Here is a 26,156-nt window from a genome sequence, read left to right as displayed (position 1 = left end):
AGAATGCAACTCCCACGGGTTGAGATAAGAGCAGTCCCGCAACTAAGGTATAACACAAAACCACTACTGCTACCACCAACGATAATAACGATTAGTGAAATAACAAGGGGAGAGGATACAATTGCTCACCACCCGCCGACCGATACCCAGCCCGACCCAAGCAGTGATCTGGGCCTTCCGGGTAACTCCCCCCGGTTTATATACTGGGCATGACGTGCTGTGGTATGGAATACCCCTTTGGCTAGTTTGGGTCAGGTGTCCTGTCTCTGCTTCCTCCCGGCTTCCCCTCCTCCCTGGCAAAGCATGAGACTGAGAAAGTCCTTGGTTGGAATAAACATTACTTAGCAACAACTAAAAACATCGGTGTTATCAGCGTTGTTCCCAGGCTGAAAGTTAAAAAACACAGCACTGCACCAGCTACTAAGCAGGAGAAAAATGACTGCTATAGCTGAACCCAGGACAGCCTGACAGGCAGACAAACAGAGCCCTTTCAGACTGACCCTGTCAGGGCCAGTACTGTCAGGGACTTCAGTCAACAACATGTGTGTGCACCGAGAGAGCAGCCAAAGGCTGCTTATTGGCCTAGTGCAAGCTCAGGGCAACCCAAGTGGTATGGTAGGAAAGCATATGCTGCAAAGTAAACTTACAACATAGGGATTTCCGTGGGTCTGAGGCAGTGGCTGCTGCCTTTGTCTCTTCCAGGCAAACCTCTGCTCTGCAGGGAAAGTCTGCACGCTGCTGTGTTCTGTTACAGACCCTTTCACTAAGACTTTCCACTTCTGGGTGAAGTGGTAGGTGATCCCTTGCTCTTACATCTGCCCTTCTCTTGGGCTGAATGAGGGTGGGCAATAGTGTGCCTGAGGGGAGGAAGGGCTGTTGCAGCTTGAGCTGAGCCTGTGCATTTGTACTTGGACTGTGCTGGCTCTCCCACCCCTCTACTTCTCTCCCTTCTGCCTCAGTATGAAGCTCCACCACCCGATCCTGGGCGCTCTGCTTCTCCTGCTGCTGGCCGGCTGCAGTGGCACGCTCAAGACCTCGGCCATCGACCTGCAGACCTTCATCGGCTGCGCTGTGCGCGAGTTCACTTTCCTGGCCAAGAAACCCGGCTGCAGGGGGCTGCGGGTGACAACGGACGCGTGCTGGGGACGCTGTGAGACCTGGGAGGTGAGGCTCTGCCTGGCGCTGAGGGTGACTGGCTGGCATCAGCATCCCTGGGTAGTGATTCCGCATAGGTGGTATATAGTATAGGTGCTTCCCCACCTAAGAAAACCCCTCAAAAAAAACCTACCCAGCTTTAAATAGCTTGCAGCTACCTACTAAACAGGCAAGGGCTGTGTCCTTCTCCACGACCACCTCGCTACCACTGCTAGCAGCGTTTGCTGTCAGTTGCTCCCTCCCTCCTTCCACTGCCTCAAAGGGGGATGTGATGATATTAATGAAGCACTTATGTAATACTCTCATTATGCAATTTGAAAGCCTCTTATAGCTTGAACACTTAAGGAGAGGAGGCCTTTGTTACTCTACTGGAAGAAATTCCTTTGAGATTAAGACAGCGCTCCCAATTCATGAGTAACAAGTTTTGTTCCAAAAAGCAAATCCCAAAGATAATGTCTGTTTCTAATTTGGTCCTGTTTAAGTCACAGCCCTGTATAAATATGAAGTGGTTATGATTTGGGGGAATACAGGAGGAGGAAGAAAAAGCATAAGTACCTCTACATATACTTCAGAGAACAAATTTCTGGCTGCCTTTGCCTTTCTGCCACTGGAAGGCTCAAAGGGCTAGTCCCAGTTTTGTTTATTGAAGAAAGGCTTGAGTGACTCCAGAGGAATTTCATCCACATGAAGACAAGGACCTTGTAAGTGACCACAGGAGGAGCCAGGTCTGTGTGCCAGCTACAACTGTCTTTCACTGCTTGGTGGGTTGAGGAGAAAGCCACCAGTGGCCAGATTTCCCTGGTGGGATAAGGTTCCTTCAAGTGACTTCTCATCACTTCGTTCCCCCTACTCCCAAGCTCCTCTGGCAGCACAGACCTTGCAGACTTTCTTACTGTACTGCAATACCACTGGCATGTAGTTAAACTGAATGCATCCAGTTGTAGGATCAACAGCTTATAGAAAGCACCACGATGTATGTGGAGGGGGGTGTTGGTAAGAGGGAGGATATCTTCTTGCTGAGATGTTGCATCTGTTCTTTTCCATGCTATCATTCTTGGTTCCCAGGACAGGCTCTTTAACATGGCACAGAGTGAAAGAAAGAAAAAATTTAAATGTCTCCTGGTTGTGTTAGCTTGAGCTGTTTCCCATCCCACAAGACAGCGGACTCCCATTCCTGTCTGTTCTGCCTCTTCTTGGAGTCTTTGGAAAATGGGTGAAAAAGCAATGCCACTGTGGTACCACATGGGAATGGGGGTTTCGGGGTCCTTCGAGATCCCCCTCAGACCTTGATGGCTGAGGTCTCTGGCCAAGCTGGTTTTCTCATGAGGAACTGCAGACTTCTAGGCTGGCTGTGCCAAGTTCATCCCCCGTGGTGTACCTCCATCATGCTTTGTAGGATGCACAGCCTGACTGGGAAGACTGGTCTGGCTGCGAAAAAAAACCAGCCGTTCGGCACCTGGATGCATCTCTGCTCTTAGGCAGCTTGTGCCCAGGGAAAGGGTTTCCAGCAGAACTCATTTCTTTGATGGACAACCAATCCTCCTGGAAAAAAGTAGCTGCTTTTGGCAAACATGAGCATTTGGTTGAAACACTAGTATTCTGCTGAAAGCCAGCTTTTTGGGTAGGCTTTAGTCTTCCTTCAAGCGGCTTTAATTGGAGCTTTATGCTTTAAACAAAGAGCAACATGCACATACGCCCACTCTCCTCCATGGCAGGGCTCCAAGAGGCAAGTCTTGAAGGATGTAACTAAAAGTTATTTCCGTGGTCCCTTCCACCTGATCCAGTGGCTCCCCTATTTACACGAAATCCCCTTGAGGAAACAAACCCCAGATGGTTGTCTTGCTTCTTGCCTGAGGCCAGCATTTCTCCCACACAGAAACCGGTACTGGAACCACCTTACATAGAGTCTTACCACCGTGTCTGCACCTACAATGAGACCAAGATGATGACAGTGAAGCTGCCCAAGTGTGCCCCTGATATGGATCCCTTCTACACCTACCCGGTGGCCATCCGCTGCGACTGCGACATCTGCTCCACTGCCACCACTGAATGCGAGACTGCCTGAGCTCTCCTTTCGCGGGTCAGGTGAGGAGGGTCAAAGCTCTTCCGTGGCTTCATACCCCTGGTACCTCCAGCATTGCAGAGGGTGTAATTATTTCAGTCAAGAGTTTGATCTTACCCTGTAATGCTCTTAACGATTGACTTTCCCGGGCAGATGAGGCTTACCCCACTCCTCATGCTGTTCAAAGCATTATTGTAGAAATGTAGTGCACAGCCTTATAATAGCAAATCCCATGGTAAAAAAAGGAAAGAAAAAAGATGCAGTTTCCCTTCCTTAGAGGCTTTTCACACTGTGTGACCTTTCTCCGTGCACAAAGTGCACATGGACCTAAGAGTCACTAGGGGAAGGGGGAAGCAGACCACAGAGGCTTTACCACCTTTGTAAGAGCTGCTTTATTCATGTCAGGTTTTAGCTCCTTCCCAGTAATGTAGATGCAATTACTGGTATTTTCACCACCTCACCCCTGCCATTAGTTCTTCTTACCCTGAGGTCTATCAGGAGTAACAGTCAAAGAAAAAGCCTTAAGGCCAATGAAATGGAAATGGATATCCAAATTGCTACCTTGAAATTAGGGTGAATGCATACTCAGCCCTGAATTAACAAAGTACTTAAGCTCATGATGAAGTGTTTTGCTGAATATCAATGGACTTTTACAGTTAAGCACGTATTTCAGTGATTTGCTTAATTGGAGCTACACTGTGGAAAAAAAATTTTGCCTTACAAAAGACAATTCCTTGCAAAAAAAAGAAACACATTAAATCTGCAGAACCAAAAGCACATACCTTCCCCTCTGCTTTTGTCGAGGGATGGGAGGGGAACTGACTCCACGTAGAATCAGCGAGGGTCTGCAGAGCCCAAGGAGTCTCTCCTGACATTTTCCAGAGTCAGAGGGACCAAGCCAAAACATGACGATTGTGGTTTGAGTTCAACGAGCCAGCCCCTGGCCGAGCTGATGGGAAAGAGGGGGCTATGAAGGGTGTTCCCACACTTCCCTGTGTGCTCAGCTCCATGGAGACCTGCTCCTCTGTGGCTGCATGCAGAGCTTGAGGGCAGCCAGATGTGCTCACAGGAAAGCTGTGGAATGGCCAGTGATGTGGCCAACATGGGTGAGACAAGCCCAGGTAGGAAAGAGAGAAAATGTGCCGAAGGATGGTTCACATGTCCTCAGACCATTTATAAACTAGGGGACATCTGGGAGCTGCTGCAACAGCCCCCTGGTGATCACAGCCACGTAAGTGCCTTTGTCCTCTGGTTCCCACCTGAAGGAGGACACATCCATGTTCATCCCTCATTCTCCCCTGAACAAAATGGGAACTATGTGAAAAGAGGAAGAGTTGCCAAGTGGGAGAGGCTCTCAGGAGCTTACAAAACAAAGACACCTTCTCAGATAACCATAAGGAGAGAACTGCTGCATGTCTGCACCTGCCTTCCCTCAAGTATCTTGTCTTCTAGATGTAGTCACCTTCATTTCCAGGGTTTCATGCTTGAAACTTCCCCAAGTGTTCTGTCCTCATTGAGACAGATTCAATTTAACCTGTAATTTATTAGTTGCTGACACTTTTTTTTTGTCTGTGGAACTGTAAAAGCTGCACTGTGGTTGAGTAGAAAGGAGGTGATTTTATCACTCTGATTCTGTAATTCTGAATAGAGTGCTCTGTCAAGCAGCAGCAGTACTAGTTTTCTGCTGATGGGTTTAAACACCTTTTAAGAAGTTCTTGTGTTCTGTTTCAAACTGCATCTCACAATCCCTCTGATTTTGTTATTGTTCTAACTGGCATCACAACTATTATGGGAGACCTACAAATTATTTTGTGTCATTAATAAACCTCAAAATTGTAGTATGAAAGCAATTTTAAAGCAAATTGAAATTTATTTTTGTGTAAAGATTTTTCCTGTAGAATAAGTATAGGCTCCTACAAACTCTTTGACAGAGCCATGAACACCTGTAAAACATCTCCTCAATGCTCATAGGAAGTCATTTCCTTCACTGGATTTCTCTCATGGAGTCTGGGTGTGCTTATAGCATCAGGATTAGAAGTAGGGTTAGAAAGTGGCAAACTTCCCTTCTTTGCAGCCAACAGGAAATATGGGCTGTACCCAGATATGGTGAGACAGTAGAAACCTCAGCAAGCATTCAGAAGAAAACTCTGCGGAGTGTGAAAGAGGGTTTTGACTGATGCAGTAGCAGCTAAACTGGAGGGAGGAAGAGTGGGAAGGATGTATTGACTGAAACCATGCTAACACTTCTGGATGGTCTTTTAAGGATGGAAGCAAAAATGAATGGAGATGCTGTGGATTTGCCGTGGGTGACAAAAATATAGCCAATGCCAGAGCCCACCAGCCTATTTGACTGCTGCGCAACCCACTTAGTCCAGATATGCTGCGTTCCCCCAATTAGGCATGCAACAGTGACTTTCAAGAAGCCAGCATCATTCCTGCTGCTCGTATGTCCAAAGCAAGGGCTTTTTTCTAGAAGTTATTACACTACTAAGTCTTCATTCTGTTAAATTCCCATCAATTTTAACACTTGCAACCAGGTCTTTTAGCTTTCACACCCTTTTTGCTGCAGCTGGAATGGCATGTTCTGCTCAGAATTTACAGGCAGTCAATATAGCCCACACATTTCGGAGCATGAGAAGACCCTTTCCAGGACACCTTCATCTCCCTGGGGGCATTTTAATGCTCTTCAAAACCACAGATTTAAATCTCACCATCCCACCTGTCCAAAGCAGTTAAAACAGCCCTCAAACAGCTGTCTCCAGTGAATCAATTTGCAAGGACTGTTTGTCACAGAGACTGTAACATCTCGGATATTATGTGTCCCATGAAAACCCTTACTGTGTTTTTGTAGCACATTGGTTGTCCTCTTCACCTGGACACCAATCACCAGCACCAGACAAAAATCCTCACATACTGCAATGTGGAGCTCTTAAAAGTGTCATTTGCCACATTTAATCTGGCATGAATTATCTAAAAGCAGAGGAAGGAAATTTTGCTCTACATGTATAAGGGGAACTTGACTCCCCTGGGAGAATTATACTTGCAAAGCAAGGAGTAAGAGAGAAGCTCCTTTTGCAAAGCCTCAGTGTTGAACCATTCACAGCTCTGCAGCCCCATCTTGAAATGCCTGCTGCAGTGAAAGGTTTTCTGTAAGGGAGATGGCTACATCTTCCTGCTCAGGAAGGAGAAGGTGGAGATATGGAGAAGGTATGACTGTGTAACTTGGGGACTGTATTTGGCTCTTGGCTCTGCCATAAATATACCAGTTGAGGAGGGGGAAATCAGTGGATTTTTTTGTGCCTCGGTTTCCCTTCTGGACAGTGGGAGTGATAATACAGACATTATTTTTCTCCCTGGTGTGTTTTGGAGTGTAAAGGCTGTCAGGTTGCTTATGATGAGTCATATCTGCATCCTGCACAGCACTCAGTTTCTCAGGCTTGTTGTCGCTCTTTTAACATGAGCAGCAATAGTCACAGTCATGCAGTGCTTTGATTTTTCACAATGCTTTCCTGTTATATGATGGTTACAAAAGTCCCCTGGGTCTTGCAGTTCAGCTTCCCTCACTCCTGTGCTGTAGTCAGTGTGCCCAGCCAGACTGACTGTGTCAGAAATCAGGATGTTTCACCCTGTCTTCAAACCTGAGTGACAGTAAGAGGAAGGGTAGGGTGCCTCCCTGGACGCGTGTTTCCTGCACTGACTAGATTTTTCTCTGGGGGCTGGTATGAGCAGCTCTGTCCTGCTCTCACTGTGCTCACATGAAAACACAGGAACCGCTGCCCTGGGTCGGAGAAAAAGGCTGTCTCACCCAATATCCTGCTGCTGACAGTAGCCAGCAGCGGATCCCCAAGGAAATGTGAAAGCATCAGGGCTGCATATATCCTTCCCTGGCTATATCTACCCAGCTTTAGCAGGCAGCAGTTTAGGAAGTTTCTGCTCTGAAGGATGTATTTGGCATCTTGTTTTTGACCCCAGATGCACAGGTCCTCCGTGTTGCTTCTTCCCAGAGAAAGTCTGGTTGTGGAAAGCCTGGTTACTAATACCAGCTTCCTCCAGGGCAGATAAATATTAGGTACCCTCTTGAATTGTCCTGGCTCCTCTGGGAACATATCTATTTATAGCACTCAGGGATTCATGCTGCAGTGCCTTCTTATTAGGAATAGACCTTGCTACCCTTTGTTCTGTGAGCGAGCGTCCCAAGTAGGGGCTGGTTAAGCTTACCGAGGTTCACAAACTGCAGGAACACAAAAGAGCCTTTCTGTGGTGAAACTTACTTCTTTAGCCCAAACATTATTAGGGATGTTGTTCAGGAATGGTGGGATTTATAGTCTTAATTTGAAGACCAGACTAGCGGGTCAATGGGATTGCTTCTGGTCTTGAAAGCAATGTTAATGAAAAGCAAGGTAACTATTTTATTATTTTTTTAATTTCACTTTTTATTTTAAACAAGATTCATGTCTCTGCTCTGAATCCCTGGAAGACTAGAGCCAGTCATATTCTTGATTCCAGTCCAGCATTTAAAGGCTGTTTGTCCTTATGTAACTTCTTCAGCCCTTTCAGCATTTCACTTTCTCTCCTGACTCACACTGCCCTGTCTGAAGCACAAAAGGCTACACAGCTCCTCATCTTCCTTGCTATCAGTAAGGGTTTATCAGAGGATTTTGTAATATGTGTGTTAGGTTTGTCAGAGAGTAACAAACTCTCCTCAAAACTCCTAGTGGAAAACTCCCAAGAGTAACATGCCCAAGACAAGCAAACCTCTGCAGCGTCATCTCCTCTTTGACTTTCTGCAGGGGACACTGGAAGGTTCAGGTGGTTCCAGGACTATCCAAAAGCAGCCCTATATGTTAGTACATGTTTTTCCTATCTGAATTGTCCTGCAGGGTATATGTGATTTGCATCTGGGAAAATAAATAGAGCACCACACCTTCTTGAAATGATGCTGTCAAAATACTTAGTAATACATTTATTTTGTTAAAATAGAACTATGTACAATAAACGATATTAATGTTCAGTTACAATATACAATAATTACATGTTTAAAAGAGGATAAGCAAAAGAGTACAGAATCGTGTCGTAAATAGGAAACTAATAGTGTTTACATGCTTTTTAAACTATGAAAAATGTAATTGCTGGAAAAAACAATTTCCTTGGTTTGAAATCTTATTGCTTTGACATGAATTCTGAAGTTTTCTTTAATCTTTGGAAAAAAGATATACCATTCAAAAGTCAGGCATAATGTTTTAGTACTCAACCTTTGGTTTTACCAGCCCCATACTCCAGCAATATTGCAAACAATAACTTTTAAGAGAGAAAAATTCAGTTGCTCACATCAAGTAAATGACTCTTTTTCTTATCTTGCTAAGAACTGACTAATGATGTGTTACATCCTTATTTGTGCTGAGGTCATTACATCTGCTTCAATTAGAATAACTTGTTGCACTGTTACTTTGAAGTATTGCTGAAGTACTGCACAAAATGAAAGGAAAGAAATTTTCTTGTCTTCGTGTTCTCAGGGGAGCAGAGAATCTCTTTGCAGTGAAATGCTTGTATCTGACAAGTGCCTCAACATCATAACAGGTTAAACTGGATTCAGTTATCCTTGCACTCGAGGGCAGTTCAGGTCCATCTCCCTGCTCCTCTCTGCAGCCTTCTTTGAAGCCCTCCCAGTCTAAAGGTGCTGCTGTACCCCAGGTATCCCAGTGTGACTCCACAGAGGCTTTCGCCAGGCTCACGCCATACATGCTGGGGCAGCATGGACACCATGCTATGCCTTGCTCTGCAGCATTTCCCACCTGGCAACCTGGGCTCACCACCTTGGATCACTTCTGCTCATGAGTGAAGAAGACACTGCCAGTGTCTTTGTCCTCTTGCATAGCTTTATGTTATTGCTTATTAATGAACTAATATTTATAAGTTTGAGGAATGTTTGGGCTCATTTACTCCACACTGACAAGGCAGTTCAGTGCCTGCCAGTTCTGTGATGCAGGTAGAACAGCTGCCTATTTTGGGGAAAAGCGTTGGGAAAGATGGTATGACAGTCATGCTATGTATATGGCTTACACCCAAACCACTTTGACAGACATGAGATAAAAATTTCTACATGTTATCAGTACAAATAACTGCTTTGTTGGAAGATCTGGAAACTGTAGACTGGTGACAACTGTTTACTACAAATCCATTAACCTCCGATCAAAGTCAAAATTTAGAAGAGTTGGTATCAGCGAGAGCTCAAACTGATCTTTGGCAAAACCAAATGCAAAATTAAATCTGGCATCCTGAATGGGATGAGATGAAGTTAAATGACAGCAATTAGTGCAGTGTCAAACTCAGCAAAGATACCATTTGTCTTGAATATTACACTGTTACTGTAATAATTTTCATCTTCAGCCTCAGTAATGGTTGAAACAAAGAGTTACAAATCCAGTCTCCAAAGCTCAAGCTAAGATCAGATCAAGAAAGTCTCCAGATGCCTAACTTCTTTCAGGAGTCCACAACCAGTGGCCAAAAGGTATAAAAGGTTCTTGGACCTGGCTCAGTGTATTTGTGTGCTCAAAGCTTGGTCAGCCACAACAAAGGGCAGAAAAGGAGGAAAGACTCAGATACTTTCTACATTAGTCGTGTGTGGACCCCGTTGAAATTTTCCATTGTCTTCATGAGAATTGAAACAAAGCCAACATACAGAATCTTTGAAAATCCCACCCTAAAATTATAGTTAGGAGAAGCAGCCAAACACTGCATTACAGTCTGCACATTCTGGGAGGGGGTGGGAATCATGCTCAAAGTTATTTTTGTTAACATATTTTCAAAGTTAAAGAGATTTTTCACCATTGACAGCAATTCATATGAGTTTTGCTTGTTGCTCTGTGATCTATGGGTTTGTGAGCTCATTTTCCTCTGACAATGAGGTTCTGACTCTTTTTGCTGTTCTACTGGGGTTCCTGGAACTGCCCAGGAAAAACAGACTCTTGTTCACATGCTTCTGACTGTTTTAACTGAAACAAAGAAAAGAGTATTTGAAGATTTTTTATTTTTTTTTTACCATCCTAGTTATGAGCATCCCTTAACGTTTAAAATTAAATTTAAATCTTAGGATCAAACTGACTAATTGTGGCTCTGGGTCCTGATTTTGCATCTCTCCCCCAAAGCAGAAGTGTAGATGCCATTCTATTGCACTCATTGCTTCTAATTGGTTTTGTCCCACTTTCTGATGCAAGAATACTTCTATTCATATTTTTGTTTTGATAGGTGAAGACAGCTGAGATCACAAGCTGCTACTGAAAGGAGTGGAGGCTTTTTCCTGCTTTCAGAGAGTCTTTATTCACTAAGAGGAAGATAACATTTATAGTAGAGATTTATCTTCGTTTTTACAAATATCAAATGTGTCAAACGTCAAAGGTCAAATATGTCTAGAAGTTTTCCGACATAGGTCTCTCCATGCTCACATCCTGTCACAACAGATGCTCCCCCAGTCCTAGAAAGTTGTGAACCAAGAAAATGTTCTGTCATTTCCAGATTTGCTTTTTTACGTAGGATAAAACACACTACAAATCCTCTTCAGGGAGAAGGAAAATTCAGGGAGAAAGGCATATGCAGGCAGATTCCTGCATTCTACCTGTTTACTAAACAAATGGTCCCTGGGCCAACATGAGCATATGTTGATTGCTTTGCTGAAGAAGATAAACGTGCTTTTAAACAAGCCTGGCTTGAGACAGATTGGTGCCACTGCAATTTAGTTTTAATCCAGATGAAGTTTCAGTATGGTGAATCAAGAGGCATTTACTGTGCCCCTTGGGGGAAGAAGGCTATGGAAAAGGTCACGGATCGTAAGTAAGCCATGTAAGCAGACGGGCATCTTTCATGTCTGGGTTAGAGGGACTTTTGTAAGGACATGGCAGCTTGTACGGTGAAGATACATCTGCTAGACTTATACCTGGTTGAACAAACGTTCCTAGATGGATCTGCATGGGGTTCTCAATTTTTTTGTGGAAGTCTTTGTGGTACCTCATTCAGGTCATGCTGGAACTAGTTGCCCAAGTTCCACTGGCTTGGTGTTTCAGCAGTGTTCTGAAGGGCAGAGGCATCTATAGGTTGTTTTAATATGATAACAACTCTCTAATGTCTTGAGATATCTCTCTAATACCTAGTATCTCCAATATCTCCTTGCAAGAGTTGCATAAAAACCCTTTGGGAACTCTGTTTGAAACTAGAGTTTCAGGTTTACAACTCCTGGTAGAACATTAAGGTTTCAGACAAGGCCAAAGGAGATGGGTTTTACAGGATCTAGAAGATCCAGTAAGTGCTTTTGAAATGATAGCAGACTATTAGCACAGGCAGGTCTGTCAGAAAAGGTTTTGACATTGGCTGCATGAAGAGGACATTGTCAAACAGGTTCCAGGGATGGTTTATAGTCTTTATGACTCTCCTAACCGTGTTCCTTTGAAGGTGAAATTGGGATTTGGTTTCTAGCTCATCTTACACTGAGAAAACCTATTTCCTTTCACCTGGCAATCATTTATTGATTTTCTTGTTACTAATGGTGCTTGAAAATAACTTGAAGTTTATATCTGTTGCCTTATGCCTGTGCTTGCACTGTGTCTGGTGTTTTGATATTTCTGAAAATAAGCTTTGCTGCCTCTTCACACACCATCTGTTGGCTTTTAGAAAAGGTATTAGGTATGACTTGCCAGATAGTCAATGAGTCTCCTTACATCTGCCTACAATCCCTTTCTAAAACCTATTGGCCTGTGCTATTCCTGCCTCCCCGAAATGATAAGCATAACAGGGCAGATCCTTGAGTAAGGATCCACATTGCATGGATAAATGTGTCTACATAATCTAACACAGCAATAATATTTATGGGGCCTGAATTAACCATAGCTATTTTTAAAAATTTATTTGTTGGAAGAGAAATTAAAAATAAATGGAGTGCAGAGGCAATTGCTCAGTGGATTGTGACCACCCTTCCTCTCTTGCAGCTCACAATCAGCTTGAAAACTTGAAATTTTACTGCCTCACAAATCTGATGTGTTTTGCTTTGTAAGTGCAAATAAAACTCTCTTTAGTCAACTTTATTTTATATGCATATTAATACTTTTCTATCTGCTTTTGCTGCTATGCGATGATTTGTGCAGGGTGCTGTGGTTTCTTACATTAGGACAGTACCATTTTAGCTTCTACATCACCATGTGTTTTTAAATTGATTTTCCTCGAGCCACTGCAGTTACATTAATGCTACAACTTCCTATTTGATTTTTTATTGTATATTCCTATCCCATGCTATCCCATTAGTATTAATAGACATCCCTGATACTTGGTGGCAAACAAAAATATAATTTCATTATTTGTGGCTTTCTCTGAGCATGCCGGGAATGCTATACTGCGCTTTTCCAGTGTGCTCATTATTTTATGATAAGCTCAGCTGTCAGTCTGGATTTCTATTTCCTATGTATTTTGTAAAGCTCTAAGAATATCTGGCAGCTCCAACCTGAATGTTTGCATTGTGCTTCAGCTAAAACAGACTTCACTTACTTTAACCAGAGACTTGTATATAGGCTAGTGCTCTACAGCAACCTACATGAGCTAAAACAAAGTAATCATCCTATTTTATTTCCATTGAAGTAAATGGCAGCACAACGAAGCTCTAATTTTCTCCGAAATCTGTTGCAAGTTTTTTATTTTTGTTTCAGTGGACTTCTAGTCATGTTGTAAGACAAAAAACATTACCTAAATATTTATTGATTGAATCCGCTCCTAATTTTCCTTATACTCCCCTACTATCTCTTTACACATTATAGTTCAGCTGATTGCCAGTCTCCCAGCCATGCGAATACTCACTGCTCTGCCTGGGGATGGCAACACAGCCTCTGCGGCATGACATGAACTCCTTCACCAGGCTTCAGCACTGTCCTCACTCTCAGCTGTGCTTTGTTAGCCAGTCCATTTGAAGCAAATATCTGGGACATAATAAAACGAAATATAAAGTAGGAACAAAAAATGAAAGCACTGAGGAAATCTTTCTTTCATCTGTCTTTGATTTAACATAATGTTGTTTTCATCCGTGCTTGTATGCTGTAGGAAAGAGATGGTGAGTGAAAGCTGGCTGTATAACAGCAACAAGGCGTTTGCCTTGGATTTGATCACTTTGGTCAGAGGGAACTGTTGGTTTCTACTTGGAAACATCTTGGGGTGTCAGAGCTGGTTTCTGTAGGTGTCCATGGTAAAGGGAATTTGTGCTAAAGGAGCTTGGATTCATAATCCTTGATGACTGCAGGACTGGGCACTGCATCGTGCTTGTCCCCTTTCTGTGCCAAGGGTGCAGTTCCTACAGTTCTGCTGAAGTCACTAATTGCTGCAAGTAACAGTGAGTCTATAATTCACCACTAATCACATGATTTTTTCTGGTTGCATGTGTGTGCTCAGCCATGATACTGTGCTTCTGAAGAGGAGTGGGCTGGCAGTCCCCTGGAGCAGGGTGTGGGGTAATGCCCCAACGCTGGGAAGGTGCACTGCTGTTACTTCCTTACACCTAGCACTTCTGGAAACTACAGGCACGGCTTTTGCAAGGACTTACATCAGAGATCTTCAAATCTGTATTTGCTGGCACCATGATTTTCTGCTGGGGGAATGGAATCCATAACAAGACAGTCTCATGGTATTGCCAGGGTACTTGAAGGCAGATGCAAGTAACAAGACATCCATCAAGTTCACCTCTGAGCGTCTGTGTTGCTGTGGTATGTACAGCCTCCCTGGAGAGGGTTTAGTGAGAAGGCACACTTTCTTCAACAGCAAAAAGAGCTAACAGGCAACTTCCTTTCCCTGAAGGTCTGGACATCCCATCTCTGTGCTGTCAGTTGCAGCCCACCACCTGCAACTTGTGTGAAAGTTCACTCCTGCGGACTGCAGCCATGCTGCAACTTAAACAGCACTCACAGTAATGAAGATGGAAAAATGGTAGCAAAGAAGTAAGTAATGAATGGGAAGAAGGAGGCTACAATAAATTGACATGTTTACAACTCCACTTTGACAAGTTTTTTTACATGAGATACTCCATTACAAAAAAAATCTTAAGGCATTTGGATCACCTTAAAGTATTTGAAGTTAGTATGACCTTTGGCTTTTTGGCTTTTGCTATTCTTGTCTGCTTGGTGAGATGTAGAAATCCAGCTGATCTATAAGGTAAATTTTCAGTTGCCATGGCAATGTGTCTCATTCATGTTCTCAGTTTGGAAGGGAGATTGTTCCATGCTGCTGTTTCATGTCTTTGGTGGTAGACTTTTTTTGTTTCAGTACATAAATGCTACAACTCTGTTCTTCCTTTCCCAGCTTATGGAAACATGGCTCAGCCTTAACATTCACCTGTAAAAATACAGTTATTTGCATTTTTTTGTTGTAAGAACATTCCTTAAGTCTGGAGGTAAATGTTGATCCATTTTGATAGCTTGGGTGCAGCAACATCCTGATGCTGTGAGGTTTCACCATTAAGCGAAAACAAACTGGAATCACTCCACCTTTGCTTCCATGTGGTTTGAACAAACTAAAGCATATCCTGAATTAGTGAGTCTTATAAAAGAAAAGTAGTTAAAAAGTACATCCTACCTATAGTGTATACCTTACATAACAGATTTCTACAGATCTCCATGTGCTTTTAGTCAATTCAGATTCAATTCCTAAGTACTGCAAATTCCTAATTTTGATTGATTCTATCTTAAGGCCAGAAATGGAGTTTCTCTTGTTTCTTTTACCACCTTTAGTACTTTGTTTTTCCATACGCCACCTTCACGTTATTCCTAAGGTGAAGAGTCAAGCAGGAGCAGGTATCCTGGTTTCCATTGGCTCAGTGCAGTCCGCAATAGTGGGAACAGGCTGCATACAACTCTGGAGGGTTAGGAAAGCACATAGACATGAGTTGGCCTAGTGAGATTCTTCTCGGAGTTTTCACAGAACAGAGGGCTCCTATATTTGGGTAAGAAGGACCCCTTTCTGGTCATGTTCCCCATTTCAGTTGCATGTGACCTTCATTGCCTTTCTAACCTGCTTTGTTTCATTGAACTCATCTTGCTTTTCTTTCCAAGTGACTTCACACAAGGGTACAGCAGCTATGGCACTTTGCACAATGCTGCTTCTTCTTCTTGGGGTGGAAAATGGTCAGGATTGCCTCATCGAAGACAGTCTTAAGGCCTTTCTGTGTGAGGGCTGAGCACTCCAGGTAACACTGTGCTCCAATCTGAAAGAGAACAGAGAAAATGCGAGTACTCACTGCTGGGAGAGACAGAGTGACCCTGTTTCATCATCCTTTTACATTCATATGTGTGTTGCCACAAAGGGAAGCCCAGACCTTTAGAAAGGGGGTCATATAATTGCTCTATTTTGTATCTGTCTGCCTATGGGATTAAGGAACAAGCTCAGGTGTTCATCCTGAGAGATGAACATCAACACCAGTATCTTACCACAAAGTGTTAATGTGCAGCAGGAATTCTCTGCACAACCCTCCAGACAGAGGCGAGCTGCACCCGTGTCTGAGTGCTGGACCAGGAGCTTGGCCTCCCATCTGTGCAGTTGGGGAGGGTTTCAAGGAGATGCCAGCTGAAGCTAGCTAGATGTTAGCTAAGCCCCTTCATATGCTTGACTCTTCTCTCCTGACCTTGCCTCTTGCAATAGCAGGGAGCTGCTACCTGGGGAAAGGCTTCTATTTGGTTTCTGGGAATTGCGAAGCAACATCTTGAGATGGGAGTCTTCTGGCATGCTGGTATGACACAAGCACACAGAGTGGCCTGGGAAAGCAAACTCGGTTTATTCAGCAACCTTGTTCCTTATTCAGCTTATTCTGCTCGTGGATGCTCTTGCTGGCATCTGTGGACCAGAGCCTATAAGAGCAACTGCAGCATATAAGGTGGAAAAGGCTGGGGTCTAGATGCCTGTATTTCAGGGCTTTAAGAGGGCTTTTAATCCCCCTACCTTCCCTGGAGAAAGATGCAATAGCACAGAAACCTTGGGAGCTCCTTCTCTGCTGCTTGAAATGCAATGGATAAATGAGAATCAAGCTGTCTGTGCTTTGTAAGGGATAGGGATGAATTTGGCAAGAAGTGACCACAGGGAGGGGTTTGCCACACACACATCCTGGCAAAAGGCCGAACAAGAAACTTGACTTAGGTAAAGCAGGCAGTAAAATCTGTTTTGCTGCCCCTTTGCCACCTGCTCTACCTTATTGCTTTGCTTAGAGCTCAATTGGGTATCACAACAGAACATCAGGCTCAGGTCACAACCTGTGTCTGGGTCAAGCCTATTTGAACAGAGGCTTTAATCTCTGGCTGGGACCAACCAATGTGCCCCAGAGGAGTTCACCTTTAACAAAAGAAACCCAATCAAAAGCTGTGATCAGTTGATAGTGTGGGATCCCAGAAAAAGCTATTACCTCCTTTGCTAGCTTCACTCCGTGCTCGTAGGTGAGTGGTTTCTCCTTCATGTAAAGCAGCCGAGCCAAAGTTTTGGGATCATCCCGGAGGTCAATCTAGTTAGAAAATACACAAACCCTGAGCTCAGAACTGCCTTGCTCTAATGCTTGAGACAGATACTCATAGCTTTACAAACTCACAGTCATGTCCTTGCATAAGGGCTTCTGTCCTCTTGTCTCAGATGATACTTCAGAAATGAACTGCACATGTTTGGGTTTTATTATTTTATTTTATTTTGTTTTGTTTTGTTTAACATGAGTCAGTTCTCATTGGCAAGCTACTGGGCCACAGCTCAGACAGTTGTGGTACAGCCAAGATATGGTTCTCAGTGGCTCTCACAAGGCATCTTGAAAAGCCTTAGTGGAAGTCTGAGACATCAACTCAGAAAGAGGAGTCTACTGCAATCTTGCACTGCATCACCCGAAAAACATCCTGACAGGCCAGACAGACACAGCTCAGTCTGACTGACTTGAAACAAAATCCTTTATTTCCATGGAAAACATCAAAGTGAAGCATTCTGGCATTTCAAACCCATCCGTTTTCAGAGAGTGTGATCCAAAGGGTAATACTTTTATTTTAAAATGGGTGATTTAGATTATTCCAGTGTGGAAAACAAAACCAGTATTTGAACAACTGGACTTTCCTATGGCATGAAGATTTTCATTTTGACTAGAATTTGATCTTTTTATCTAACTTGGCTTAGGTTACTGTCCAGTGTTCAGACGTTTTCCAAATGGTCATATCCCTACTTTTCTCAGCCTCTAGCCACTGTGTCCTGGAGGCAAACCCATATTTAAGGCTTTTTAAAAATGTACTTATTTTTATTGATAGATTTATAGATTTTAAGGCCAAAATAAAGTGATTTGATCATTTAGTCTAAAATCCACTATAACACAAGCAGGACAGTGAGTCACTAATTGCAATGTTGATATCAAAACTTGAAGGGAAGCTATTTCCTTGACGTGTCTCTAAGTAAGTCATTTGGTTAATTATTCCCATTCTTAAAAGTTAGTTTGAAGTTTAGCTTCTGCTTCTAACCACAGACTCTGATGTTTTTTTTCTCCTTACTAAAGGCCTGTCAGAAACCTTTTCTCCCTATAGGTATTTATGCCTTGTTGCCACATTAATATACATTTGAATAAACAGATGGGATGAGTTTCACCAGCTGTGACTAGTGTGATGGGACATCTGCATGTTCATTTCCATTCTAGTCCCTGAGTTTTCCTCTAATCTGGTTGCATTTCACATCAGAAGTTAAATAGGAAACCTTTTCACAGAGCTCAGCCTCCAGCCACCCCTGGGGTGGAGTAGTAATCCCCTTCCTCTGAAGACCCCCGCGATGCCTGGCAGTGCCCCAGAGAAGGATTACCTGTGTTCCTATGAGGACATAAGGCACATTGGGCATGCAGACTTTCAGCTCGGGCACCCACTCCTCCTGGACGTTGTGGTACGAGGCGGGGTTCACCACCGAGAAGCAGATCAAGAAGACGTCTGTGTTAGGGTAGGACAGGGGTCTCAGCTGGTTGTAGTCCTCCTGCAGGGGGAAAACAGCAAGTGTGTTATAGGCTGAGGGATAAATGCAGATGGGGGCATCACGTTGGCTCTTGATGAGCTGCTCAACACCGCCCCTCCATGCCCATGCACACTTACAACCTCTGAGGACGGGCTGAGGGCAAAATCACGCCTTGTGGGCCAGGGGCTCCTGTTTTGTCAGCAACTTACCCGAAAAAGCTAACACATTTTGTTTGTGTGTACATTATCTGTGGTGATGGTGGCATAGAGGGTAATACTAAACAACATCCATCGCTGGTGGAATAACAAAAATTGATCTCGAGGCTGCATGTACAAGCCTCAGCCCTTTGGCAATGTGATACCATCCTGGGAAGTATCATTTTACTGTCACCTCTAGATAATATTTGCTGATAGCACACACCACTAGGGGCTTTTCTGTTAATATTATGGGCTTTCTATTCCCCAGTATGCATTACAGACATGACCATATACAACAAATGGTGTCTCCAGGCTATTTGATGCCATTGCAGTCATGTTACGGTATGCAGCAATGTGTCAGTCAGCAGAAGACACTCATCTTGAAAGCACAAAGTAGATCAAATCCAGCCTGCAGTGGCTGGGTAAATCACTGGTGGTGATTCAGTGTTTCCACAGGCCCTGGACTGAGGAAAAAGAGATGTTTTCTCCATGGGCTAGTTGTGAAAAGGGTGAATTTTCAAACAGCTCAAAGCGCAGCTGTGTCATGTTGTAAGCTGGCTTTGATAGCTGATTTTCAAGGAAGAATTTGAGTCTGTTTTCAGGCTTGAGATGTTGAAAGTGAGCAGAGGTTTTGCAAGCCAGGTGAAAGGAGTAGACTGGCTCTTTCTGATAGTGAGAGCATATGTAGTTGTGTCTGGAGAGTTCTTTTCAATGAAACCTGTTAGAAAATTTCAGTGCAATGAAACAGATACTTCTGTTCTGAAAACCTTTTTTTTTTTTTTTTTGAGGGGAGGGTGGTCCAGAATCAAAAAAGGGGAAAGGAACACAAAGTTAGAGTGCAGGGAACAATAATATATGTTGCTGTCAAGCCTCACTGAGACCTAGGTCTTTAGTTTATAGTTTCTTCATTCTGGGCAAGCCTCAAATCTCTACAGTATGGTTTCTTTTAGTTATAACTGTATGAAAATTGAACTGGTGCAGTTTTGCTTTGCAGACACTGAAATAGTTAATAACTCAATGAAAAAGGAAAACCAAAAATGTATGCAGGTGCTCAAACTTGAGGATATTTATTTATGGTAGGGAAAACCCACATTAGGGGCAGAAGCAATGCAAGCTGCTGCCTGTCCTGCAGGAGAAACTGATGAAGGACTACATCACTGTGTGCCCAGATTAGATGGTGCTTTAATTCAGCCCTGCTTCTGTCTTGCTTTGATTGTGTCAGCAAATGAGAGGGTTTTAATTATGAGTTGAGACTGGTAAATCTTCTTGCCAAAGTCTTTTGTTCACTGAGTATGCAGTGATAACATGGCCCAGACTACTTCTGAATCAACACTAGTTCCAGAAAAATACTAATGGATTACGAAAAAAGTCTGCTCCAACCTTTTCTAAATAAAAAACCTGAATTGTTTATTCTGAAAGGAAGTATGAGGCCAAATTTAGCTCTGTACCATTAGAAAGAAGTTTAAAGAAACATTCTGAACCATAAACAAAATGTTTTGTCTAACTGAATGTTCATTTTCCCAAGCCCACCTCACCAGGAAAATTACCAGTTACAACCTCCAGCGCCATAGCCACAGCATTTGGGGTAAAGCCAGAGGATTTGTCAACTGACCTATGTCATTCCAGTCTCATAGAAAGTATTGATCTGAAGAAGACAAAAGGAGGTGTTTGGACATATCAGCCCACAAGAAAGAGTGGATTCCCCATGTTCAGGGAATAGCAAGGAAAAAGCTTCAGAGATGTTTGTGGGAACACCAGTGATACAGGCCATGAAGAAGCAAGGTCAGTGGGAGGAGATTTATACAAGGCTCTGGAGATGATACCCAGCTTCCAGCACATGAGTTAATAGAGGCAAAGTGGATGCCAAGATGATGGGATCAATGGAGAAATTGCATTATGGAGAAAGATGAGTTTTATGGGGATGCTGTGGGTTAGGAAGACCTGGCTGATTATGGGCATTATTTTAACCCAGAACATCAAATCTGAGATTAAGTTTGTTTATACCAGAGTCTACGTGGTCTGATACTAGGTGCTTGGCAAAGGTCTTTCTGTGCTTTCAGTTTAATTGCTGCAAACCACCTTCCTAAAACAGCCACGCGGTGGCAGCAAGCCCTCGAGGAATCATGATTTAGGAGTTTTTGGAAAGAAATTGGCTAACTATAAAGATTTTCAATATTCCAGGCGTGCATATTTAGAGGGGCTGGAACTTGCTGTACCATTTAAATCACAAACTAAAAGCCCCAGGTGCTCCGCCTCGCAGCGACAGCTACAGGAGTGTGCATTTAATTTTATTTGGCTTGCTCCTTTGGAGCCCCTAGAAAATACTTTTTCTGGAGGACCATTCCTGATTTGTATTAGCAGCACAGAACATTATATAAACTATAAGGAGGGACAGCCATGCATTGCATGGCAGAGGTCTCATCTCCTGTCAGGGCACATGGGGCTTGCACGGATGCGTTAAAGCACAACCACACTTGTGGTAGAGAAGAGTTGATCTGGGCTTCTTCACATGCCTGTGTCTGTGGGCTGGCAGGAGCCTCCAAACCACATCGGACAAGGATCTGATCACTGTTTGTACCTGGTCTCCAGGAGAAGGCTATAAAACCTTTCAATGGACCACTATGAGGTACGGTGCATCAGGATCATTTCTCATTCAGAGATGGTTGCAGTCAAGCAGATGGATAGTGTAAAAAAGGGACTAGACTCTGCATGGGTATGGGACATAACCAGAGGTGCTGCAGGCAGTGGTGTTTGGGAAGGGACCTGAGTCCTCATCGGCTTGGGCTGTAGCTGATTATTAATTTGTTTCATGCTCGTATTTTGCTGCCAGTGACAGACCAGGCCTTGCTGAATTACCTGCCTGTGACTTGCCAGGGCTGAGACACATTGACTGGTGTTGCTCCCTCCCTGCTCTGCCACTGCCATCAGCCTTGCAGTATTCAGGCCCAGAAAGTACAGCAAACTTTCTTTATGTTGCTGCCGTGCTGACCTCACATACGTTCCCTGCCATGTCAGCCTGTTAAAGCACTCCACACCTGAGTCCTGCCTGGGGAGAAACAGACCAGTTTTCTTCCTCCTAGAACTGTTTGTGCCAGGGATGCAGAAAACCAGATACCCCAGATCTGGGGTCTCTGCCAGCTCTCCCTTCAGGCTGACAGAGGGTTCTGCTGCAGGAGTACATTTTCCAATTGTTATTTCATTAGCATATGTTTTATAGCATCGTAATGTCAAATGCTATTTTTGGCTATGACTTCAGACTGATGCCTTTGCAAAGCCACACAACACACGGAGAAGGAGGGAGAAAACAACCCAGATGATCTGTTGTTATAGCTTGAGCATGTGGGAAGCATCATCCCTTCAGCCTCCACGGAGATGGAATCTAGTCATCAAGAAGTGATTCATGCTCTGAGTTTTGACTAGATGGCCATGTCCTCTGGACCAGGGTCTGAAAGGGAAATGTGCCTGATGTGTTAGAAATGGTGCTTGGGGACAGGTGGTGTTCTGGCTAGTTTGAAGCAGGAGATGGGAAAATGACTGTGGATGGAGGGGGGAAGTTTGTCACAGATTAGTGTTTCTTCTGGCTCAGGAGTACAAATAAGAGGCTGCGTCGCTGAGGAAATGGGTGGCAGGTGGAACTGTCAGCCCTACGGAAAAAAAGTAGAAATAATAAGGCACTGGGTAAAATCTGACTGAGAACTGAATAAAACACCATGTCTCATTTGGAAAGGCTTGCCATGCTGCTGGATCACGACAGACACTCCGAGCTCTGTGTTTGTGAGTGCAGAATACAAAATTGAACATGGGACAGGGGATTTACATCATATTGTGGGACTGGTTTTGGATCATCTATTTCTATCATGTGAATAGAAAGAATGGGTGGATGGTAAGTGACACCAAGCTAGCTATGAAGTGACCATTGCTGCCCACACAGACAGAATAAAAGGAATAAAATGAAAAAAAGGTGAAACCCAAAGCATAAAAGCTCCAGTCCTGCTGAGTGCAGGTTTTTCTGGAAGTGACAGTTTGTCCTGATGGGGTTTTTGACCTCTGCATACTGCTGCAAAGTATTTTCTGTAGTAAGTGACCTTCTGAGACAGGAGGGTCTCCTTCTGCATTGTTTATGCATTTCATAGCAGTCAGTCATGGCCAAAAAAAGCACAGCCAAGAAGTGCTCCTGAAAGAAGGCCCTGCGTCCAGGGCTCTTGGGTCCCAGGGAGTGAAGCAGGCTCCCAGATCTGCTTTCCTCTCCTGGTGCCTCCAGTTCCAGCTGTGACTCGAGGAGCTGGGTTCCAACCTTCCCAGAATGGGAGGTAACTGGGGCCTGGGACCTACTCCCTTATCCCTCAGCAGGTGATTTTCTGCAATGTTTCTGTGCAGGCTGTGGTCCTTTCTTTATTCTGTCAGTTGCTGACATTTGGAAGTAGGAGAGGAAAGTTTCACCATGAAAATATGTTGCTCCCTGTACCCTCTTTTGCCCTTCTACTACAGAGCAAGGCCGTGAGAAACACTCTCTCCTCCTCTCCAGGGGGATGAAATCAGCCCACAGACCAGGGTTGTTCTGAAAACTTTTAGCACAAGCACACTGTACCAGACTGTGAACAGTGGAAACAGTAAAAGCATTATATATGTAAGTAAGCATGAGGTACAGACTCTCTTGTAATGGACAACCTTGTCCTGGAGGAAAGATGTTGGGATGGATGCCAATCTGGCTGGGTTACCATTTAAAAAGTCAATAGGTGGTGACCGATAGGGTGGTACTGTATTGTATTAGTTTTCTGATCTTGGAAACGGGAATTCTTCTCTGTATCTTCAATGCCACCATGTGGTAAATGTAAGAAAACACTGACTGTATATGAAAGGTCATATTTGCAGTAAGAGATGGATATATGGGAGGCTGACCAGCCTAATCAGGCTTTAGTTTTTTGCTTAGACAAAATTCAGTCTTAGGGATGAGTGTATTTGTGTGTGTTTTATTGCTGAACCAGAATGAAAGCTCAATATGGAAAACAAAAGAAGAAGATCAGCAGTTCAGCCATTGCAACTCACAACTGATTGCTAGTATTTGTAAAAAAACCCAAACACAAACAGCATGAACAACAAATGTCAGTATATGGTAGTAACAGACAAACCATGGGAAAGGAAAATGATAAATATTTTGCAGTAATTTACCTGCCCTGCAGTGTCATAAAGTCCCAGCAAGTGTTGTTGTCCTCCCACAGTCACAGTTACTGGAAGATAAAAACAAGAGATGTTGTTTATGTGCAAGCCAGTGGCCTTATTTTCCTGTGTTTTAATCACAAAATGCCAATAGCCCCTTGTGCTAGGCACATTAGCACACGTCTTACAATGTGCGTAGTAAATCAAGCACATCTATTCAACCCAAATTGAAGGCAATCTAAAGTCACAACAAAAGCAAATCCTTTATGCCAAGCTCTTATTTCTTCATAGAGACCCAAGAGCGATCAGCTGCACACACCGCCACTATTAGGCACTCAGACAGGGGGACATTTGCTTCTGTCTCTGCAGCCACCAGCTGAGCCCCATGAAGTGCTAGCACCTGAAAGCATAGAATTCCTGCCTCCCCACCACGAGTATTGGGGTAGGTTTGTCATGAATCATCGAGAGGGGTTTAGAATTATTTTATTTATTCCAGTCTGCCCAATGATGAAGCATTCAGCAGTTGTTGATGTTTGGTGAGTCTCAGTGGAGGTGTGCTGCCTCTTTGGGCAAGCTGTCCTATGTCATGCAACTGCAAGCAAAGCGGCAGTGCAGTTCTGTGGGGCTCTGTGGTGATGCTTCAAAGGGCAAGGAGGAAGAGGAGCAGTAATACTTGCAGGGATCTTGGGCAGAGTCTATTGGAAATGAAGGAAACCATGGCTTAGTTTATCGATCACACTCAGTATGTTTATGCCTTTAGTAGAATTCACTTTGAACTTCGTTTTGAGCCCACTGGCATTGATGAAAATGTTTTCTCATTACCTTTAGATGAACCCCAGTATTAGGATTATTCTGTATAAAGGATATGATCTGTGTTAATGACATTTAGTTAACCAGTTAATCTGCTTAAATCGTTACTACTCAACTGGAAAGAAAGGGGGGAAGAGGACGATCCATTAGTCAACAGGATGATTTTAAACATTCACCAGGAAGGTTGCTCATAATAATGGTATTCTTGCAGTCCACAGCTTGTTGCTTTTTGTAAGCATGAGGGCAAACAGCTGGAATGAACATAGAGCTATGGCTGGAGAAGGGGAGGGCTAAGACTGGTGCGTATTGGCTGACCACAACCTGCAATTAATGAGGGCTGAGAAAGGTTAATAGAGGAGGCTTGAAAACATCACACAGGTTCTTGCTGATTTTTTCTTAAAGTGATAAGGCTTTTGTAGGAGAAAAAGCACCTACCAGTTCATGGAAGTTAATAGCTCCTGCACTGGGCAACAGCATTCTATTTGAAATCTCTTAGACTTGAAATCTCTGTTAGTGTGGCTGGACAGACTGATTATTCAGCAGCTTTACTTGCTTGCAAAGCAACATGGTAATTTTGCTAGCATATAAACAGAACAAAATTGACATCCTGAAAGTACAGAGGCTCGGCAAGGACCAGACTTGCTGATGAGAGCAGGATGGGCCGCAGTCACCTGCTGCTGGGGCTGCTTTGTGATGTGATGGGGAAAGAGAAGATGGGAAAGGGGCTGAGAGCACTCATCCTGCTCCTCAGTTCAGGAGGTAGCTTGTATGCACTGCAGCTCCTAGGGGAACTCAGAATGGGGCTAGCTGCTGAGCATGGATGTTGTCCATGGGTGAACAGGGAAGCCCAGGAAAGAGTTACCATGGTGGGGAGATAGGTACCAACTCAGCCAGGAGACAGTCCAGATGCCCCATCACCTTCCTTCAACCTGACTTTACTCTGCTTGAGGACCAAGTGTTGGAAGATATACCCTTCAGCTGAAGGCGGTTTTCCAGCTGTGATGTGTTAGCCATGCAGAGTGGGATGCTCATAGGACAGCTGTGTGGCCATGGGGTGCAAGGAGGTGCAGGTGATATGAAATGTCTGACAAATATGAAGAGACATTTGCCATATGTCAGTACTGACATAGTTATGCAGCTCTGCCTCTCATGCTGGCTAACCCTGAGCATAAGCAAACTGATCTGGGTCCTGCTTACAAAGATGAGCTCAGGTCTTCAGAGTTTTACAGACTTAAAAAGTCAAACTGAAATTTACTCTGTCCAGACTTGGATTGCTGCGAAGCTTTCCTGGCCCGTCTCTTGGTGGCATCTGACTGACAGAGCTACACTGGCAAAAAGCCCTGGTGCAGATACAAATTGCTGTCGTGTTGCAGTAGTTGGTATGGTTTGGAGATAAGCTGTTTGCATAGAGGTCCAATCTGTCTCTGGTGCCCTATGCTTTGCCAGAAGGGTATGCTGCAACAGCTCCTGAACTATTATCTGTGCTCTGTGGTCCATGAAGTTATGATGGATATTTTGCAACAGGTCTGTCAGCCACACACTGAACAGTTATTGATTTTGCAGCTCAGTTTGGCTCTTGGTGACCTCTGGGAAATGCTGAGGGGGAGTAAAGAGGTCGGTGGTGTCCTACCATTACTCTTCACATACACAAGGGCTAAGAAGGACAGGGTTTTTTTGAAAAACACACCCTGAGTCTACCTAGCTTGCACATCACATTTGAATTCTCCTTATAGCATCCTGCCTCTTATGGGTCCTGCTGCGAATTTCTGTGAGGTACCAGTCATATCTTTTTTCTTTTTCTTTTTAATTTT

The 26,156-nt window shown here is 43.9% G+C and overlaps 2 protein-coding genes across 2 annotated transcripts in view; one reads left to right on the top strand and one right to left on the bottom strand.

The window, feature by feature from the left end:
- The first annotated feature begins 960 nt into the window (after nucleotides 1–960).
- On the top strand, nucleotides 961–3,220 carry GPHB5 (glycoprotein hormone subunit beta 5). The gene is made up of 2 exons (XM_030484388.1): nucleotides 961–1,164; nucleotides 3,032–3,220. Exons 1-2 carry the CDS (start codon nucleotides 961–963, stop codon nucleotides 3,218–3,220), a joined length of 393 nt encoding a protein of 130 aa, XP_030340248.1.
- Nucleotides 3,221–10,508: 7,288 nt separating this feature from the next.
- Nucleotides 10,509–26,156, bottom strand: part of RHOJ (ras homolog family member J) — a 58,892-nt gene continuing 43,244 nt past the window's right edge. The window contains exons 2-5 of the mRNA XM_030484536.1: nucleotides 23,548–23,606; nucleotides 18,038–18,202; nucleotides 16,629–16,724; nucleotides 10,509–15,440 (exon numbers count right to left, since the gene is read on the bottom strand). Coding sequence (XP_030340396.1) covers nucleotides 15,294–15,440; nucleotides 16,629–16,724; nucleotides 18,038–18,202; nucleotides 23,548–23,606 — 467 coding nt within the window. The 3' untranslated portion in view covers nucleotides 10,509–15,293. The remainder of the gene's footprint in view (nucleotides 15,441–16,628; nucleotides 16,725–18,037; nucleotides 18,203–23,547; nucleotides 23,607–26,156) is intronic.

Source organism: Strigops habroptila, chromosome 4 (genome assembly GCF_004027225.2).
Source record: "Strigops habroptila isolate Jane chromosome 4, bStrHab1.2.pri, whole genome shotgun sequence".
Classification (NCBI taxonomy): domain Eukaryota; kingdom Metazoa; phylum Chordata; class Aves; order Psittaciformes; family Psittacidae; genus Strigops; species Strigops habroptila.
Note: the sequence above shows the minus strand (reverse complement) of the source record. Positions and strands in the feature narration are given on the sequence as shown.

Coding starts and splice junctions, on each gene's coding strand:
- GPHB5 (XM_030484388.1), top strand. CDS start 961: ATGAAGCTCCACCACCCGATCCTGGGCGCTCTGCTTCTCCTGCTGCTG. Junction 1,165..3,031: donor GACGCTGTGAGACCTGGGAG/GTGAGGCTCTGC, acceptor TCTCCCACACAG/AAACCGGTACTGGAACCACC.